Below are 20,155 nucleotides of genomic sequence, written 5' to 3'. Positions count from 1 at the left end.
GTGTTTTCTTGATCAAGTCTTCATTTTCTTTTTTACCTATTGCTTCCAATAAAGCTTTTATAAACATAGACATTCAATTCTAATATTCTAATAAATATTTATTGCAAATCCATATCATGTATAAAACAGGGTGGCCACCAGAATAGCAGTGATGGTAAAAATATTTAGAAGGGGGGAAAAAAGTATGTGCTTGTGTTTTTGTTTCTGTTTTTTGTGTTTTTTGTGTTTTTTGTTTGTTTTTAATTCTGAGCATGACTGATAGAAATGGATTAATAAAAGTTCTGTTTGGACAGAACAATGATATTTTTCATGAATGCTGCTAGACTGAGGCTGAATGGGATTGCAGATGCTAGGAGAGTATTTTCTTCTTCCAGGCTCTGGTCATGGCACAACACATGTAGTCTAGGATGTGCCTTCACAGGTCCTGACTGCATGCCTCCCATCTTGTCATCCTAAACAGGTTCACTTTTTGTAACTGCCAGCACTATGGCCAGGTCCTGATTATCGGCGGATGCAGGAGGGCAAGATTGTTTCCCTAGTTAGATTCTGGGCCCGAACTTTTCCTCTACTTCTTGTAGCTAAACTCACCAGGCAGCGGCACTGTTGGCAATTCTGGACCCAGGTGTCACCACTGTTGTATAAGGTTTCCCCATTTTGATGGAGGCACTGGCTGCTAAGCCTTGGGTCACATTCAGGGCAGCAAAAAAGATCAACCGTGGGATTCTCACAGTCACAGACCATCCGTCGACACATTACAAATCCATTCTGTATGAGAAGGAAAAAATGAAAGCAGTTCCCCAAAGCCTCCATTTCTCCATATACTAACATCAGTGTAATAGATTTAAAGTTACATTTTGTAGTTATCACACAGAAATTACCCAAGCTGGAGAACTTCCAATTTCGTGGCCAGAAATTTTCCAGAAACGACCAGCATGAAATAACCACTACACAGTCCTTATGTCTATATAAACGTGGGTATGCATACATAAATATACATGTACTTGTTGATTAGTATAGTGATTAGAATGTTACCTCAATTTGTTTTGCATCAGGGCATATGTATTTGTATTTAGTAGTCAACAAGCTTTACCTATTGTTAAGTTTATGGGACATATTAGACCTTAAGTTTTGGTACACACTCTTATCAATGTCTTCCATAGTAATTGAGCCCTCGGCACATAAAGTTATTTACCTAACTATAATATAAATCTCTATTATCAACAGGGTAACAAAGTAGAACATTCCTCTAAAACTGAAACACAATCCAAATAGATAGTTCTCACTTATAGGCCATAGTATGTCCATTTTGGCTTCATCCATACATTCATTCAAATATGATATTGTTACTACAGAAATACTTGCATAGTTAGCAACAAAATTTTACGAACATGTGAATAAACAAACACATTGTGGCATTTCCATATAATGGAATACTATTCAGCAATAAGAAGAAATGGGTTACTGATATATGCAATGAACATAAATGGATGTCAAAAAACATAATACTGAGAGAAAGGAGCCAAAAAAATAGTACTACTTACTAGATAGGGCTCTAGAATAAAGAAATCTAACCTACAGTGACCAAAATCAGTGTTTCCTTTGGGCTGAGAGTATGGGACTAACTATGAAAGGACAGAGATAACATTTGAGTGGATGGAAATGTCCTTTTCTACTAAATGTGATAGTGGTTAAGTAGATGTATGCATTTGTTGAAATTCATCAAGCTGTACGCTTAAAATATATGCAAACTACATCCTAATAAAAATGATTACAATTTTTTTTATTTATACCAACCTGACATGAACAGACAGAGCAACGGTCATTTTCCAACACCCAAATCTGACCATTGTGCTTGATTTTTCCATCATGGATGCAGTCCCCTGTGCAGTTCTTTCCATGAGGACATCGACAATCGTATCCACCGTCCAAGTTAAAGCAAATGGTATCATTGGCACAGCTATGCCTCCCAGTCCCACACTCATCGATATCTACAGCCAAGAAAAGGCAGCAGGCAATGTGCTTAGAATATGGGTTTGAATCAGACAAGTTGTCTCTGAAGTGAAGCATTCAACTGTAAATTAATTTTCATCTTACAGGCATGCATTTCCTATTAAATGCTGACTAAAGCAATGTTAATGATCTAGGGATTTCACAGGAAAACATCATCATGCTTGATTTCAAACAGCAGATAACCCTGGTTAGATTCTCAGCTTTTATATCTCTGTAAATACCATCAGGCTTTATGAAACACTTATATTTTTTGAAAGTAAGACTAGATCTCAATTCATCAAACAAAAATCATTGGCAGTTGAAATTCTAAAAGTGCCTGTGAATTTTCATTGGGAAAAATCATCCTCAACGTTAAAATGGTGTTTACCCAAAATCCTTTCTTAGTGGGAGATAAAATGTCATGGGACTTCTGAGGCATTTTATTCAGCTTTAAGCCCTATTCTCACAGCCCTGTCACCCACAGGTAAGCTCCCAGTGTTCTGCCCAGGCGTTTTCATGCTGTCCTCACACCCTGCCCCCCACCCACAGAGGGCAAGTGACCATCAGCAATCACCATCTCTCTCACAAATAATCTACCACTTCTTAACTTTTCCATTTCAGATGATTGTTTTGTCTCCTGCCTGACTCAAGAGGCAACGAGCCATTCTTCACCTGACCTCACCTATTCCATGGCAATCACAGACTAAAGCATTTCCATACAGATGAAAAGCAAACATATCTTGACCCCACAGATCAGGTCCATAAGAAGAGATGTGATTCATTTTATTTATCCCCATAATTTAAAGGTCACAAGCCAAAATACATTTCAGGGATATTGTAGGAGTGGCAGTAAGCAGTTATTTCCTACTTCATCTGTTTCCTCTGAGTAAAGGTCAAGAAAGAAAGAATTAAATCACACCAGAAAAGTGGGTTAGAAAGAAGATGGAATGGATGGCTTTTAACTGGGGGAACTGCACACTGCTTTTCTTAGAAAATTTTAAAGATAGACTTTAGTAGATATCTCTCTTAAATGGTTTGCTTTCGACATTATTAAAGACATGGACAAGTCAAGATTATATTTTAGCCATATTTAAATTCTTAAATATTAAGTTCTGTTATATATGCATTCCCAAAAATAAGCTATATATTTCTATTTGCCTTGATTTTTATTAATTTCCATATAAACAAAATCAATGAACTGAGACAATGGCTGAAAAGATTGTTATAACTATAGTGAACACATTATTATAGCTTGATTTATCAAGGATAACAATGTTTATAATTATAGAGTGTGATTAAAAGCAGAACTATTAGCCAGAATGAGGATATATTTCACATTTTTAAAAAAGCACATTGGTGTGTGTGTGTGTGTACAATTATTATATATAAATATATAATTTTTTCAGATCAGAGAAATTTGACTGATGCTATTTAGAGAAAGAAGAGCAAAAAGTGAAATTTTATACAATTTTATAAAATAGTTCTATATTTGGTCTGTTCAGAATAAGTTATATTTGATGACTTACTCATTGTCTCCTATTAAATATTCTTATAATGAGTAATCATAGTAAGCAGGAAAAGCATTAACCATAGTTATTTGGTCTCTTTGACCACAAACTCTGCAAATACTTCTTACTATATAACCCTTTAAATATCCGCTATATGAATATCATTCCATTAATGGCAATGATTAGATTTTTAACAATCATTTCATTTTGCTTGACATATAACAACAAAAGCTCTGCTGTCAGGTAATGCATTTGTTTTTATTAAAGGCAGAGACAGTCCTGGGATTTGTTGCAGAAGACAAAGAAGAGGTGTCCAGCCACAAAAAAGAACATGTGCTCTGAAATAAAGTACATTCATAATAAAGAAATAGAGCAAAAGGTAACAGCAAAGGTTGATATGTACTTGCCATATCTGAAGAAATGTGTGGGCAGAAAATCATTATGAACCAATGATTACCTTTCGCTATACAATGGGATTTGAATTAACTTGAACTTACCTTTTTTTTTTTTTTTTCCTGCTTGTTATCTATACTGGGTTCCCCAACGAAGAGACTATTCTTGACTGGTAGTATAGAGTTTTGGAATTGTTAGATATAGTTTTATTATAATGCAAAATTCCTAAAATAAATATACATAAGGCATGTAAATTCTGCTTTGGAAAACCTACTATAATACATAAAAATTCCAACTTTAAGAATACTAATAACTCCTTTAGCGAGTTATTAAAGAAATCATGTTGCTAAATCAATCCAGTGGTTAAGTCTCATTCTCATTTCTCACCTGACTTGATCTAGCAGCAGCATTTGATATAGTTCATTCCCTCTCCGCAATAAATTTTATTTACTCACTTCCTATCACATTAATAGTTCCTTCTGGATCTTTCTCCTGCCCACATATACATTCTAGTGGCAATTAAACTATGAATAAGATTTGGGCAAGCAAGAGGAAGTCAAGGGCAGTCTAGTAAGAGGTAGTAAGAGTATATTTGAAGGCCCAATGTTCATAGTCAGCAAAATGTGTTAGAGGGAATGAGTTGAATGTCTAGGAGGAACAGAGTAGGTAGACAGAGGCACTCCAGGCCCAAGTAAAGGTCATGTTAAGAAATCTGAACTCCATAAAGACAATAAAATGTCATTTAAGGGAAGTGCCAAAAAAAAAAAAAAAAAAAAGCATGATCAGATATCTATTTTAAAAAGATTCTCTTGGCTTCATTTTGGAAAAGATATTTGAGTGGATTAAAATTACAGCCAGGAGATCAATTAATAGGCTGTTTCTGTAGTCCAGGCAAGCAATGGTTATATAATAAAAGCAAACACATAGTGGTTGGTATGTACCAGATTCTAAGCACTTCCATATAATGATTCATTTAAATTCCTCACAACAACCGGAGGGTACAGTTATTATCCCCATTTTATAGATCAGGAAGTTGAAGCATAGAAATGTTGCATAATTTTCCCAAGGTCACTCATCTACTGGGGTACAGAGCCCAGGTGAGAACCCAGGCAGTCAGGCTTCAATTGTGAGCTCTTAAGAACAGTGCTGTACTGACTGCTAGCAGTGTGGAAGTACACAGAAAGAAACACAGAGCATCTTTCAAAGTAGACACAGCAAAGATAAAGGAATTTAGTGATTTGTTAACTTCAAAGATCAGGGAGAGGAAGTGGTCATGAATGATGTTGAGATTTCTGGCTTGGAAAATGTGGCTGATGCTATTTAGAGAAAGAAGAGAAAGGCTTCACTGTGGAGTGAAAGTGGGGGGCAGGCTGAAGAAAGACATGAGTTAGTGCAGGACATGTTGAATTACACTTTCCTCTGGGCTTCCAAGTAGGGCTGTCTGGTAAGTAGTTGGATATATGGGTCTGGCGTTCAGAAAATAGCACTAGGCCCAAATACGGATTTGGTTAAGATATATTTTTTCCTCATTTCCTTTCTCAAAAATAATCCTTCAGAGTAAAGTTCACACTTCTTAGCAAGGCATTTAAAGCTACTTCTTTGGCTTGCATCTCTTTCTCTATCTCGACTTCCAATAATCACATCATATTTGAAGCCCTAATACAAATGGTAGACACTCAAGCTCTTCTTGTTCCAAACTGGAAATAATTTCTCCTTTTTTTTTCCTCATGGATCTGAATTTATATTTTTCTCAAGTATGTATTATTTTGAACCTTGTAGCTTTCTTCTCTGTTAAGAAACTCAGTACATTCTATCTTGTATGACAGTTGTGGTACGTATTTTATCTCTTCTACAAGCTGAGAGCAGTGACCATACCTCCTTTATATTTCTATGCAGCAGATGTCTGGAAAACTATGTCAAGGTACTTGTGCATATATTCAGAACTACGTTTAGGTGAATTCGATTCATTTCATTTTTGTCCTTTTTCTTGATTTAGCTTAAGAATTTACAGTATTTAATTTGAACATAATACTCAAAAGAAGCTATCCCATAAACGTTATTTTTTTTGGCCTTACAAGTTCAAAAACCTCACCAAGCTTAAAAATAATCAAGGAATTAAAGCAATCAGGAGAAAAGGGGGCCTGCAAATAAAATATTCTTGTGTGAAAAAAAAATACTGGGCTTTATTCTCAGAGAGAGACATATTTTCAGGTAGAGTAGAAATTATGGTAAAGGGAAATGGGAAAGGCACATTATCTGGGGATTAAATATCTACACCTCTGAGATAAATAGATGAGCAAAAAAGCATATAATTTGTATGAATGCAGCTTATAAACATGTATGTTGTAGATTACTCAACTGCAGCCTAAAAAGTGGTGAAGGAGTACACTATTATTTATTCATGTCTTCAAATATATTTATTCATATCTTCAGAGTAATTGTAAACCAACTGCTGTGGCTTTGTCCACTTTGAAGTGCCTTTTTTTTTTTCCTCAGCAACAGAAAAATGGCACCTGCTCAGATATAATCACACTCTTAAAATTGTATCCTTCTAAATACTATTATAATTCTACAAATCACTGAAATTACAGTAAATGGATAGTTGTTTAGAAGAAGGATTTTAGTCTTTTTTTATATAACATAGGTTTTTTTAAAAAAAGGAATCCTTCAGAGCATTGTCTTCTAAAAAAGTCATAGATATTTATGATAATTATTATAAATTCTATTGGAAGATAACAGTAGAGTCATCTTTCCAGAGTCATATTTTTTTAAATAAGATTTTCTACTACTTCTGTGTTTATAGTATTTCCTTGAAAAGTCTTTTTTGCATAGGCATCTTATACAATCCTTTATTTCCCTATTTTCATCTTTCTCATGTGTTATTTTGAGCGGCTAGTTTAATTTTCCTTGTTATTTTCTGAACACTCATGAATGCACTAATTATGTTTTGTCATTTTGTCCTGATCACTACTTTATATATTTAGTTCTACCAGGTGACATATCTATTACATATCCTACTATGTATCTACTTCTAGCACAGGTTATGTTCCTAACATACTTCTGATTAAATATTACCTGCATATCTCACTCATTTTATCCATCTCAACCTTTTACATTAGATAAATCAGTAAATTATCAACCATGTGACAAGCATTGTTCTAGGCACTGGTGGCTGACAAGCAAACAAAATCCATGACCCTTAAGGCTTACAGTCCATGGGGAAAGGGATGAATGAAAAATAGTTGCAAACAGAGAGGGAGAGAGGCAAACCACAAGAGACTCTTAAATACAGAGAACAAACTGAGATAGATTGAGGGGGCGGTGGAGAGGGGAAAATGGGTGATGGGCATTGAGGAGGGTACTTGTTGGGATGAGCACTGGGTGTTGTATGTAAGCAATGAACCATGGGAATCTACCCCAAAAACCAAGAACACACTTTACACACTGTATGTTATAGCCAATTTGACAATAAATTATATATATATAATCTTACAGTCTATGGAAGATAATAAGCAAGTAAACAAATAATATATACAATTATTTCAGAAGAACTTATAACTTCTGTGAAGAAAAGGGAAGCAAATTAAGTGAAGAGTGTCATAGAAGGATGCTATTTTAAGTTGGGGGTCCAGGAGAAGCCATTTTGGAGGAAATCTGAATTATATGAAAGAAGAATGCAAAGATCTGGAGAAGGACCTTCCAAAAAAGAAAAAAAGAACAGCACATGAGAAGGGAATCCGTTTGGTACATTTGTGACATAGCAAGAAAGCCAAGTACCCATAACATGTAGACCCTTGTAAGCCACTGTTGGGGTTTGGATTTTACTCTGAAGAGAGATGGAAAGGCTCCAGGCATTGGAACAGAATTGGAGCATGCTCGCACTTCTGACTTTAAGAAATCATTCTGGGTGCTATAGAAAAAAGACTCTAGGGGAGTCCAGGGTGGAAGTAGGGAGACCAGTTTGGAGAAAGCTATAGTAATCCAGACAAAAGATAATGATGGCTTAGATCAACATGGTAACAGTAGACAATGTGAGAAGTGGTCAGATCAGGAATATATTTTGAAAATGGAAATTATGAGACTTGATATGTTGGATATGAAGTATAAAGAAAAGAAAGAAACAATGACTCCAAGATGTTGGTCTGGGTCTGTGGTTTAGGGGCCTATAAGAATTAGAGAGTAAATAAAAGAGTTGTATTTTAGTCAGTAATCCTGAGTTGTCCTTAAGAAATCCAAGTTAGATACCGAGTAGGTAACGATATATATGAATCTGCAACTAATGCGGTTGATTCAGTTTCAGAATGGATAGAGAAGATTGCCAAGTGCCCCGGGATACTGGAACATGTAGTCTTCTGGAGAGGTAAAGGAGAGACCCATAGGGTAAGAGAAAGACAGGAGGGGCGCCTGGGTGGCTCAGTTGAGCATCTGACTTCAGCTCAGGTCATGATCCCAGTTTCGTGAGTTGGAGACCCACATCAGGCTCTCTGCTGTGAGCAGCATGGAGCCCACTTTGGATCCTTTGTCCCCCCCCTCTCTGCCCCTCCCCTGCTTTCACTCTCTTTTGCAAAAATAAATAAAATATTAAAAATTAGAGAAAGACAGGAAAGAGTGGTGTCCTCAAAGCCAAGTGAAGAAAGTTGTTTTGAGAGGAAGCAATGATCAACTGGTTCAAATGCTTGAACTGTTGAGCAAAGAGACATTAACTGAGCAGCAGATTTGGCAATGTGGAAAAGGTCAATAATCTTGAAAGGAAAGCATTCAGTGGGGGTAGTGGGATTAAAGTATTGTTGGAAGCAAGAGAATGGAGACAAGAAATATAAAAGATTCTTTAAGAATTTTCCTCTCAAAGGGAGCAGAAAAATGCGGGAAATGTTTGGAGGATCAGGTGATATCAGGGAAGTTACTTTTTGTTTTTATTTCATTTTTAAAAGATGGCTGCTCCTCCAGGCTGTTTGTGTGCTGATGAGAATGATGGGAGAGAAAAAGAGTATTTATCATATGGAAGAGAAAGTGGGGAGTACAAAGGCGAAAACCTCAAGCAGGTGAGAAGGGATGATAGGTAAGGTACTATGGAGGGAGAAATGAAACTTAGTGAAACAGGAGGGAGGGAGGGAAAGCAGCAAATAAAGATATAAATACGAGTTTTCTAGTGTAACTCCTGGTGCAGAAATGAAGTTCTGCTTTCTTGGTTAAGTAAGAAGTAGGGCCATCAACAGAGAATGATGAGAAAGGTAGTGGTACCTGAGATTTGAGATGACGGAAGGTGTGAAATGGTGGTATTAGAGAGCTGCAGGGGAAAGTAACCAAGGAAATAAAATAGGAATCTTGGGCAAAGCTGAAGGCCTTTGTAGCAGGTAGCCTATAGGACAGTCCCCTGTGATTCTTACCATTTAATATTCACGCTTTTGCATCTTCTCCCCTTGAATGTGGGCTGGCTACACCTACTGACTCACTTCTAACAAACACAGAAGCAATGAAATGACACATCTGAGACTGAGTTATAGAAAGATCATGGGCACTTGCTTATTCGAGGGGAAGCCAGCTCCCATGTCTTGAGGCAGCCCCATAGAGTGGTTCATGTGTTAAGGAAACCAGGCCAGCCAAGAACCACATGAGTGATCTTGGAAACAGGGTGTGGCTCCCCCCATTCTGCAAGGTGAAATACATCCCTGACCAACACATCCCTGCAAGGTGAAACACATCCCTGACCAACAACTCATGCAACCTCATGAGAAACCATGAACCAGAGGCATCTAGGTAAGCTGTGCACAGATTCCTCACCCATACAAACTGTGACATAATTTTGGTTGTTTTCAGCTGCTACGTTTTGGGTGTAATTTGTTATGCATCAATAGATAACTAATACAGCCCTCTTGAGATTTGCAGTCAAAAATTTAAAAGATAGTGAGGGAGCGCCACTGCAAATGTAAAGTGAGATAGTGGGCAGAGGTATGTGTTTTTGCTGTTCACATTCTGATGCACAGAAAAGGGTGTGTGAGGATACCAGGCAAAACTAAACACAGGTTACTCCTAGAGAAGTGGAAAGGATGGGGGAAGGGGAGAGATGAAATTAAGATGCATTTTCAGCTTTAATCTAAGTACTTGTGTATGATTTGAACGATTTATAATCGGCTTATATTCATTCTACATGTGCGTAACTTAAAGCAAAAGACAATCTTAACAAAAAGGTAGAGTTTTTAAACAAAAACAGTAGACTTCCCCATGATAAACTGCAGAATACAGGCAAAGCAGTTTATCGGGGAAGTACAAAATCACACTGCTTGATCTGCCTCCTGGAATTCTCTACAGGGCTGGAACTGTTCACTCTGGGACAATCACAAGTGCAAGGCAAAGCCCTCAGCCCACAGTTAGGTGGTTATTTGCAAATGCCAGGTTTTAGCCCCTGGCAAGGCAACAGCATCCCCACTCCTATGCAAAAAATCCAGAGACCCCTCTGCTGAAGGTCCAGAGCTCTGGAGCTGCCAGCAAAGTGCAAAGCACACTGAAAACATCTGTCATCCAAGTCAGCTTCACTTTTCTCTGTGTGAAAACCCTTTGAGGTCCAAGAATAAAAGACATCTTATCATTTAAGTGTCAAGTACCGTTAAGTTAGATTCTCCAAGGCTTTCACTGACTGTGTCACTTTAGTCACATTATTCTCATAGGCTGTTACTCTATGAAGGTGTAAATACGAATGGAGAAAATAATAACTTCTTGTGGTTTGCTGTGTTTTCCATTCCTGTGCCAAACTTCTGATGGCCAATCCTTCTGGTGTGGGTGGTTTCCCTGGCAATTGCTCACTGGGCTTTGTATATTCTGCCTGCTTTTGAAAAATCATGCCCTTCAATAGAGAGTATAGAGGAACAGAGTTGTCAACTCACTGAAAATAGTTCAAAATTAATGGTAAATAACTGAATATAATCTGATTGAATTTTTCACTCCTATTAGACTGAAATCTTCTTTGAAGCAGGGGTCATAACTTCTATGTCTAACATTCAACATTCAGTAAATATCTCTTACTTTGCCAGCCAAGTGGTATGTTAGGAATAGTCCAGAGTAGTGTGTATTGTGAATATTATCCTTGGCATTATCATATCCACAGCATTATTATATTACCTCTACCTCTATTTTCCTTTTATCTTGCTTTCCTCATCTATTTTTTTCTAGCTCTTTTTGGGTCAGATTTATGCATGCTGCCATTTAAAATTTTCATCTGATACTATTTTATTCATCCTAAAAACGCCCTTCAACAGTTACAAGTATCCATAGAGAACTGGCTTAGTGTCACAAATTTAACATATCTAAAAATCAATTAATTATCATAATTAGTAAGTGAAGGTTAGATTTTAACATGTTTCCAATTGTTGTATAAACACACAGCAAAAGCCACCAATAACTTCAACATGAATTTTTTAAATTTTTATTACTTTTTGAGGGAGGGAGGGAGGGAGAGAGAGAGAGAGAGAGAGAGAGAGTGAGTGAGAGTGGGGAAGGAGCGAGACACAGAATCTGAAGCAGGCTCTAGGCTCCGAGCTGACAGCACAGCTGGTTTGGGTTTTGGGGCCCAAACTCACCAACTGTGAGATCATGACCTGAGACAAGTCAGATACTTAACTGACTGAGCCACCCAGGCACCCCAATAACTTCAACATTAGATCAATGTCTACTATTTACATCTTACTGTATATTCCTCAAGTTCAAAAGGTGTTCTTATAAACTCCGGTTCTCCTTGTACTGACCTTCGCAAGATTCTCCACTTGGTGAAAACATCCCATTGTCATGGTAGCCATCTCTGCACTCACAGTGGTACCATCCAGGCAGGTTAATGCAGTTAGCACGACTGTCACATTGAACAAAGCCATCAGAGCACTCATCAATATCTGTTTGGCAAAGAAAACAAAAATGGGATGTTATACAATTGCTGCTTTTCTCTGCCCCAAACTAAAGTATTCTGCTAGACAGCTACTAAATTTTTTAGTGCCAGCAACTCCTTAAAACTGGGAAAACATAAACTCAAAAAAGTCTACTTGGTTGTTGAAGGCTATGTAGAAAGAATGTAGCGGTATTAGTCATAGGAGAAATATCTAGATGGCTTCTCTGTTGTGGAAGGCCTCCAACTGCAAACAATGACAAGAAACCATGTATGACAGTCTTTAGTGCTGCTCACCATAGAACTCTAGCTCTTCTTCTGGACACAAGCTAGGACTGCCATGTGAATGGAGGAAGCCAATTAGGAAGTGGCATGTGTCACTTCTAGGCAGAGCATTCAAGACACACATGTCCTCTTCCCCATCACAATGTCCAGCAATTTCCAGGGGCTCTAAAGATCAGCCTGAGTTCCTAAGTGAGGATGATGTGGGGCACATTCCTTCTCTTCTTGGGATGGACATAGAATATGAACAGAAAAACAACCTTTTTGCTGAGATTTTAGGATCTTTATTACTATAGGCACAACCTACCCACGCCTGACTAAAATCTCATTCATCTCCAACATATAGCAATGGGCACTCACACAGCAACATGCTCCATATTTCCAAGAATATATACCATTTATGCTACTTTTTAATGGGTTTCGCATGTTATCCCAGTCAACCCTCAAAAAAAAAAATCTTTCCAGGTAGATAGCATATTGAACATATGGGGAAAAGAAAACAAGGCAAAAGGAAATCATGGGATTTAAACAAGGTCACCTAAATTTTCATGTTTGCCTGACTTTCATGTGTGTGTTCCTTCATCTAAACAGACACAGGCTGAGATTGGCAAAAGTGTCTAAAAACAAAGAGATCTATGTATCTTGAGTCTCATATATTTTCCTCCAGAGGCTTATTACTACTCCCAAATAGTGTGAGCCCTTTATTCTCCTTGTTCAGACTGTTGAATGATGAGAATCCAATGCCAATCCAAATCTCTTCCTTTGCTCATAGAGGAGCTGTCTTACAGAGTGCCCCCTTCTCATAAAACTCCTGGTTTTCTGGGTACTTTGACTCACATCCTGGTAAATTATTAGATAGCACAGCATTATCACAGCTGTAGTGTGATGATGAACATATGAACCCAACTTCCATCTTGATAGCCCTGTGCCATCCCTGGAGATTCCACTCGCCAAGGTAGGACAGCCCTTTCTTTTACACTTCCCACGCCTGCATTATAGTCCCTGCTGTAGTGACCAGGCATGATGGTGTCCTTCGTGTTGAAGGGAAGACCTGCTGCTTTTTAGAGTCTTTTCCCTCAAATCAGTCCACTTCAGCTCAACAGAATCTACTTCCTTCCTACTTCAGTCTCATTTAACTCCAAATTCTTGGCAGTATATATTCCTTTCATTTTCTTGTTAAATTTCTCTTTGTCTATGTTCAATTTTGAAAGAGACAATTTTTTTGAATAAATGAATAAATAAGTTTGTTTTTTTTAAAGAGAAATAAGCCCAGAGTCCCTTCCCTAAAACAAGGTGCAAACCGTTCTTTCAGATTAGGTAATAGGCAAAAAATATATATGTTTTATATCACTGCAAAACTTCAACATTATTTCTGAACTAAAAATGGTTTTGCCTCCATAGTTCCTCTTCTGAAGAGTTAGTTCCGACTGTCAGTAATTCCTACTGTCAAAATAATTGTTAGTGGTCAAATAAGCTAACCACTGACTTCCTGACAGATAGCTGATGTGGATTGCTTCCATTTACTTAGGCCTCTTAGGTTTTGTGAAACAGCCTATTTGTATTTCAGGAGCCTCCCTAACTGATGAATCTCTGATTATCAATGGGGCTAAAATGCTATGCTCATTTCAGCTTTGTACAGTCTTTTCTTCTAACCCAAATGATGCAGAAAATTGATTATGTCATTTCTTAAGTGCATGGACAAAAGAAACCAGGTTGGGATTTCAGCTTTAGAAGTGAGTGTATTGGAAGAATGGCCATGAGGGGATATTACAGAGTATCTCTGCTATTTTAGAAAAATCTGGTCATTAGTATTGGTGATTTGCAAGTAACTATTAATGGAGCAGAGCCTTCTCTACTGAAACAATTTTCACATGTACAGTTAGCCTTGAATTTAGTTCTGTTTTGTTGCTGAACAAGGTTGCAGGGTTAGCTCAGATCTCCTGACAAAGATATGTATTTCAAGTTTCACTTCTCCCTTACTCTCTCTCCTCACTCTTCCCAATCATTAGAGCTGCTCCTTACTGCCTCATGCCCGCTTCTCTTTCTCACATTGCAGTACCCTTCCGTGAGCTAGAAACATGCTCACTGAAGTTTAATAGGAATGCTACGCATTTATTACTTACTGTTCTCAAGACTGGGGATACAAACATATGCCGGGCAAAATGTATTTTCATTTACTGCTTGAGTTTTATTATTTAATTCTTACTACCAAGCAGTATTTTAGAGAATTAATATGCAAAGACATGACCACTCATTAATTTGCCATTCAATATTTATTAAATGCCTGTTTTGTGCCAAGTACTAAATACTGGTAAAACAAGGATGGACAAACCAGAAGTAATTTCTGCCCTGAGTTTAATATACACCTAAATTGTGTTTTAAGAGAATTAAATGTCTAAAAATCTGAAATGACAATCATACAGGACAGTGTCTCCCAACATGCTGCTCAATCTACTAACATGTCACCAGTGGCATGTTATTTAGGTGATAATACATTTTAATGACTACACATTTATATTTCTGAATTATTTCCACTTATAGAAAGTGATACTAATAGTACAGTAGTGACATTAGACTCAAATTGAAAAATTGAGAAAGATTACAGAAACAGTATTCAGTAAACATTAAAATAAACATTCTATGAACATAACAAAAATTATGAAGCTGGTACACAAATGACTGAAGTTTAGAAAACACCAAAATATAGTATGAAGCAATTATTCACATTTCAGAAGAATTTTCTGAGTAACTCCGCAGGCAGTGAAATGCCTTAATTCATTTAAAATATAACTCAATTTATAAAATATATAAGATGCATATGTCATGATGCCTCAAATTATATACTCGCTCTGATTTAGGATAGTGAAGAAAAACTAGCCAGATAATATATATTACTTCATTTTATACTTTCATGTTCCTGCTAATTTTGATTTGTGCATGCAAATGTTTCTACTTTGGTGAAAGTCAGTAGAAAAGGAAAGTATGCTTGAATCACCAAAGTATTCACTTTCCACCAGAAGGTATATGTGTTTGGCTCGTGGCTCTAATTAAAGCCACAGCTAAAACAAACAGCCTTATCTGTGAGCTATTTGATGTGTGTATGTAAACATGCAGTAAGTGAAGAGTTGTAATCTGATCTACAATTTAAGATGTATATTTTAACTGTACATGAATTTGAATATTAGTATGAGTTATAAAAATCACATACATATTGTGTGCATTTTCAAACATGCACATATTGTGCTTTCCTTATTGTGTAATACCAGAAAACAATAAAAAAAACTTTCAAAGAATTCATTTCTTGGCTATTTTCTTTTGGTCACTAACACTGCACATTATCTAATTGAGTTAGATATACAGAGAACAGTAGATCTAGGAAAGGAAAATGCTATATTATTTCATTCCACATAAGAACTACCAAGCTGGAACAAATTACTTTCTAAAGTGAATAAAAGTATTCAAAAAGATTAGTACAGGACATATAAGCTGATGTGATTTGGTCTTGATTATAAGGACCTTAATTCTGTACTCTGTAGGTACATTATATAGAAAACTAAAAATACATTTTATGAAAAACTATGATTTCATTACATATTCTATCTTAGAAAGAACTAGTTCTCAGTTCCCTAGAGACAATTAAAACTTTCTCAGTAGCAACATTTAGAACAGTCAGCTAGTGATGATATTAAAATGCTTTCCCAGAGTACAGAGATTCCAAACTCCAAATAATATTTAGCCATCTAGCAACAGTCACGAATAGTAGTCATACTCCAGAGATCAAAATCGACTTAGATAATAAAAGTGGAAGGCACTGTTGAGGATAGACTTTCTAGAAAGCACATATGTTTTGAAGCAATCATTAAAAACAAACCAACAAGCAGAAAAACAAGGAAGAAAAATATGTGGAAAAAAAACCTCACACACATTAGTGTCTTGTTTTCCTTGTCTCCATCAGATATGATGACACAAGAATGGATGTCTTCTACAATGTGACACAGACCACTGGTTTCAACTGAAAATGGCTTTTGCCATCAGCATTTAAAGGGTCACTTTAGGGGTGCCTGAGTGGCTCAGTCCATTGAGTCCGACTTAGGCTCGGGTCATGATCTCGCACTACATGAATTCAAGCCCAGCGACAGGCTCTGCGCTGACAGCTCAGAGCCTGGAGCCTGCTTTGGATTCTGTGTCTCCCTCTCTTTCTGCCCCTCCCCTGCTCACATTCTGTCTCTCTCTCTTTCAAAACTAAATAAACATTAAAAAAATAAAAGGTCACTCTAGACAATGAAATTATTTCCATGTAAAATTAAATATAGTTATAAAATGATACATTATAAAATGAGACACTTGAGTGATAACTTCTTTCTCATACACAGTAAAAGTTATTTCTATCATACAACATAACTAAGAGTAAAAATGTGCAAATGTCTAGAATCACCCATACCTAAAATAGACCCTAATCATTAGTTTAAGATCCTTTTTATGCTAAGAGAAAACTGATTAGTTGTTACTTTATACAAAAGAAGAGAAAATCCAGTTCTTTTTAAAAATTAGCACACTATTTTTAATGCCAAAGTCAAACAATGAGAGTACTATCATTCATACTCTTTATCATTAATAAAAACCTGACATCATTTCTCATAAAAATAGTACTTGTACTATTTATATCACTGTCGTATGGACTGGTAGTTAAATTATATTGATAAACAACAGGCAATTAAACATTCTGAAAACAATTAATCAACTCTTGATTAGCCACATGTGGATTATTTGTTTTCTAGATTATCTGCAGCATTTTTTGAATCACAAGGTCATTTCCCTGTCTTTTGTTGAGCTTCTGGGAAGTCTATTTTTAAATATTTAGATGTGAGTTTTCAAGGAATGCAAACTCATTTGAACATTGTATTACTTTTAATAACTACACTAGATTTGGATATAAAATGTTGTCCAAAAATTTAATAAGAATTTTTTTATACTATTTTCTTTTTGAAAATAAAATAGGACAACATATGTAAGTAAACTTTGAAAATCATAAAAATCTCTTCATAAGCTGGCTGATAACATTGCAGATTTAGTGAAAATAATTTTCATTACTTTATAGTTCATAATTAGGAAGTTAATGACTGCTCTTTAAAAAACATAATATAGAGTGCCTGAGTGGCTCAGTCGGTTGAGCGTCTGACTTTGGCTCAGGTCATGATCTCACAGTTCGTGGGTTCGAGCCCCGTGTCGGGCTCTGTGCTGACAGCTCAGAGCCTGGAGCCTGTGTCTCCCTCTCTCTCTGCCTCTCCCCTGCTCATGCTCTGTCTCTCTCCCAAAAATAAATAAATATTAAAAAAAAAACATAAAAATGCAAATATAAAATACATAACAATATCATTATATTGTTTAGTCCTCCATACAAACATGTAAGATATTCTCATCCCTATATCACAAAGAAGCAGTGCGAACAAATACATGGCCCAAGTTGACACAACAGACCCGAACTCTTTGAACTACAGAGTCCAGTCCTCTTTCCCACATGAGGCTGACTCTCAAGACCAACACGTGCAGAAACCACGTCCGTGTTGAGATAACTCAGTGTATATGCTAATAATGGGAGTGAATTCCACTCTTAGGCTTTTAGCTATTGCAACTTTGAATATTTTGCCAAACCTCTCTGAGTCTTCTGGTTTTGAACTAGAAATAATACTCTCTCTGTTAATAGTTTCCTGTTTACTACTGTTAACTATGCAAGGCCTCATAGGAGTGGTCCCTGGCTCACATAGGCATTTAGTATGTATGAATTCCCCCTCCACCTCTGAAATAACTCTCCACAGTTTACAAAGCATGTTCACTTATATCACTTGAATGCTTGGAAAAAAATGAAGACATCTTGATTTTTCTTGTGGTTCCTGGGTCTTATTACTTTATCATTTCTGTTTTCCTTTCACAGTCTTTGCCTATTCTGTCCCTATTGCCTAGAATGCTCCTCTCTTTTTCTCATTCTCTTACCCAGTTAGTTAACTATTTCTCACCTGTCTCTGTCTCATATTAAGATTAATTTCCTGGGTGGCTCAGTTGGTTAAAATCCCACACTTGATTTTGGCTCAGATCATGATCTTGTGGTTGTGAGATTGAGCCCTGTGCCAGATTGTTGTCAAACAAGGAGGCTGCTCCACAGAGGCTCCTCTGTCTCCTCTCTCTCTGCGCCTCCCCTACTCATGCACATTCTCTCTTTCTCAAAAAATAAATAAATAAACTTAAAAAAAATTAATTTCCTTTGGGAAAGCCTTCCTTGACTCCAAGGCTATGTTTGATCTCCTAGTGCTCATTGTTTTTGTACTTTCTCCCTTGTGTTCCTTGTGTTTTGCCTTAATAGCAACTGTCATGAGGTTTTTTTGGGGGGTGGGTGGGGTGTCTAAACTTGCAAATATTACACTGACTTAGAGTAACTTCAATTCTAGAGAAAGCCCTCTCTTTTCCCCCCACTTTAAAAAACTATCTTCATTCTTTGAGCTTTTTGTCTATCACTTTGTGAATTTCTCACCCAAATCCAAACCAAAACAATAAATGGGGGAGGGGAAAGTCTACATTGATTCTATAGATATGAAATCTTTACATTATTGCATCTTGCAATCCAGACACATGATATATTTCCTCTTTCTCTAATACTTTTTATTAGTTTTTATAGTCTTTGTAGTTTTCTCAAAGGATGTCTTATGCAATTTTGCCAGGATTTATTCCTAAATATACATTTTTACCTTCTTTTTTAAAAAAACAACTTTTTTCCCCCAATTTTACCAAGGCATAATGGACAAACAAAATTATAAGATATTTAAAGTGTACAACATGATGGCTATGTGTATATATATATATATATATATATATATATGTATATGTATATATACATATATTATGAAAGGATTTCTTCCATTGACTTAATTAACACTACCATTACCTCATATATCTTTTTTTTTGGTGTAAACATTTAAGTTCTATTCCTTTAGCAAATTTCAATTATAGTTTTATAGTGTTATCAACTATAGTTACTGTGTTATACATTATCTTCAGACTTAAAAACCAAATTTGCTGAGGTAAAATTTGTATACAAAAGCATTACCAACAATTTCATGAGTTGTTACACATTACCACTACCATAATTATAAGATATAAAACACTTCCTTTACCCCCAAAAGTCCTTCTATATCAACAATACTTGAAAATAATAATTTGTGTATTTTCTCGTGTGTCAGTTGGCCTTCTGGAAGTCTTCTTTGGAGAAGTGTCTATTCATGTCTTTTGCCCATTTCTTCACTGGGTTATTTGTTTTTTCGGTGTTGAGTTTGATAAGTTCTTTATAGATTTTGGATACCAATCCTTTATCTGATATGTTGTTTGCAAGTATCTTCTCCCATTCTGTCAGTTGCCTTTTAGTTTTGCTGATTGTTTCCTTCACTGTGCAGAAGCTTTTTATTTTGATGAGGTCCCAGTAGTTCATTTTTGCTTTTGTTTCCCTTGCCTCTGGAGACGTGCTGAGTAAGAAGTTGCTGCTGCCAAGATCAAAGAGGTTTCTGCCTGCTTTCTCCTTGAGAATTCTGATGGCTTCCTGTTTTACATTTAGGTCTTTCATCCATTTTGAGTTTAGTTTTGTGTATGGTGTAAGAAAGTGGTCCAGGTTCATTCTTCTGCATGTCACTGTCCAATTTTCCCAGCACCACTTGCTGAAGAGACTGTCTTTATTCCCTTGGATATTCTTTCCTGCTTTGTCAAAGATTAGTTGGCCATACGTTTGTGGGTCCATTTCTGGGTTCTCTCTTCTGTTCCATTGATCTGAGTGTCTGTTCTTGTGCCAGTACCATACTGTCTTGATGATTACAGCCTTGTAGTATAGCTTGAAGCCTCAGATTGTGATGTCTCCTGCTTTGGTTTTCTTTTTCAAGATTGCTTTGGCTATTCGGGGTCTCTTCTTGTTCCATACAAATTTTAGGATTGTTTGTTCTAGCTTTGTGAAGAATGCTGGTATTACTTTGATAGGGATTGCATTGAATATGTAGATTGCTTTGGGTAGTATCGACATTTTAACAATATTTGTTCTTCCTATCCAGGAACATGGAATCTTTTTCCATTTTTTTGT

At 36.5% G+C, this 20,155-nt stretch overlaps 1 protein-coding gene across 4 annotated transcripts in view; it reads right to left on the bottom strand.

Moving 5' to 3' along the window:
• Positions 1–20,155, bottom strand: part of NELL2 (neural EGFL like 2) — a 408,634-nt gene that overhangs the window by 10,938 nt on the left and 377,541 nt on the right. For all 4 annotated transcript variants that reach the window (XM_058743047.1, XM_058743046.1, XM_058743049.1 and 1 more), the window contains 3 exons: positions 11,630–11,770; positions 1,795–1,988; positions 589–765 (listed from right to left, as the gene is read on the bottom strand). In XM_058743047.1, coding sequence (XP_058599030.1) covers positions 589–765; positions 1,795–1,988; positions 11,630–11,770 — 512 coding nt within the window. The remainder of the gene's footprint in view (positions 1–588; positions 766–1,794; positions 1,989–11,629; positions 11,771–20,155) is intronic.

This window comes from Neofelis nebulosa, chromosome 8 (genome assembly GCF_028018385.1).
Source record: "Neofelis nebulosa isolate mNeoNeb1 chromosome 8, mNeoNeb1.pri, whole genome shotgun sequence".
Lineage (NCBI taxonomy): Eukaryota > Metazoa > Chordata > Mammalia > Carnivora > Felidae > Neofelis > Neofelis nebulosa.
This window is presented reverse-complemented; position numbering and strand designations above follow the sequence as displayed.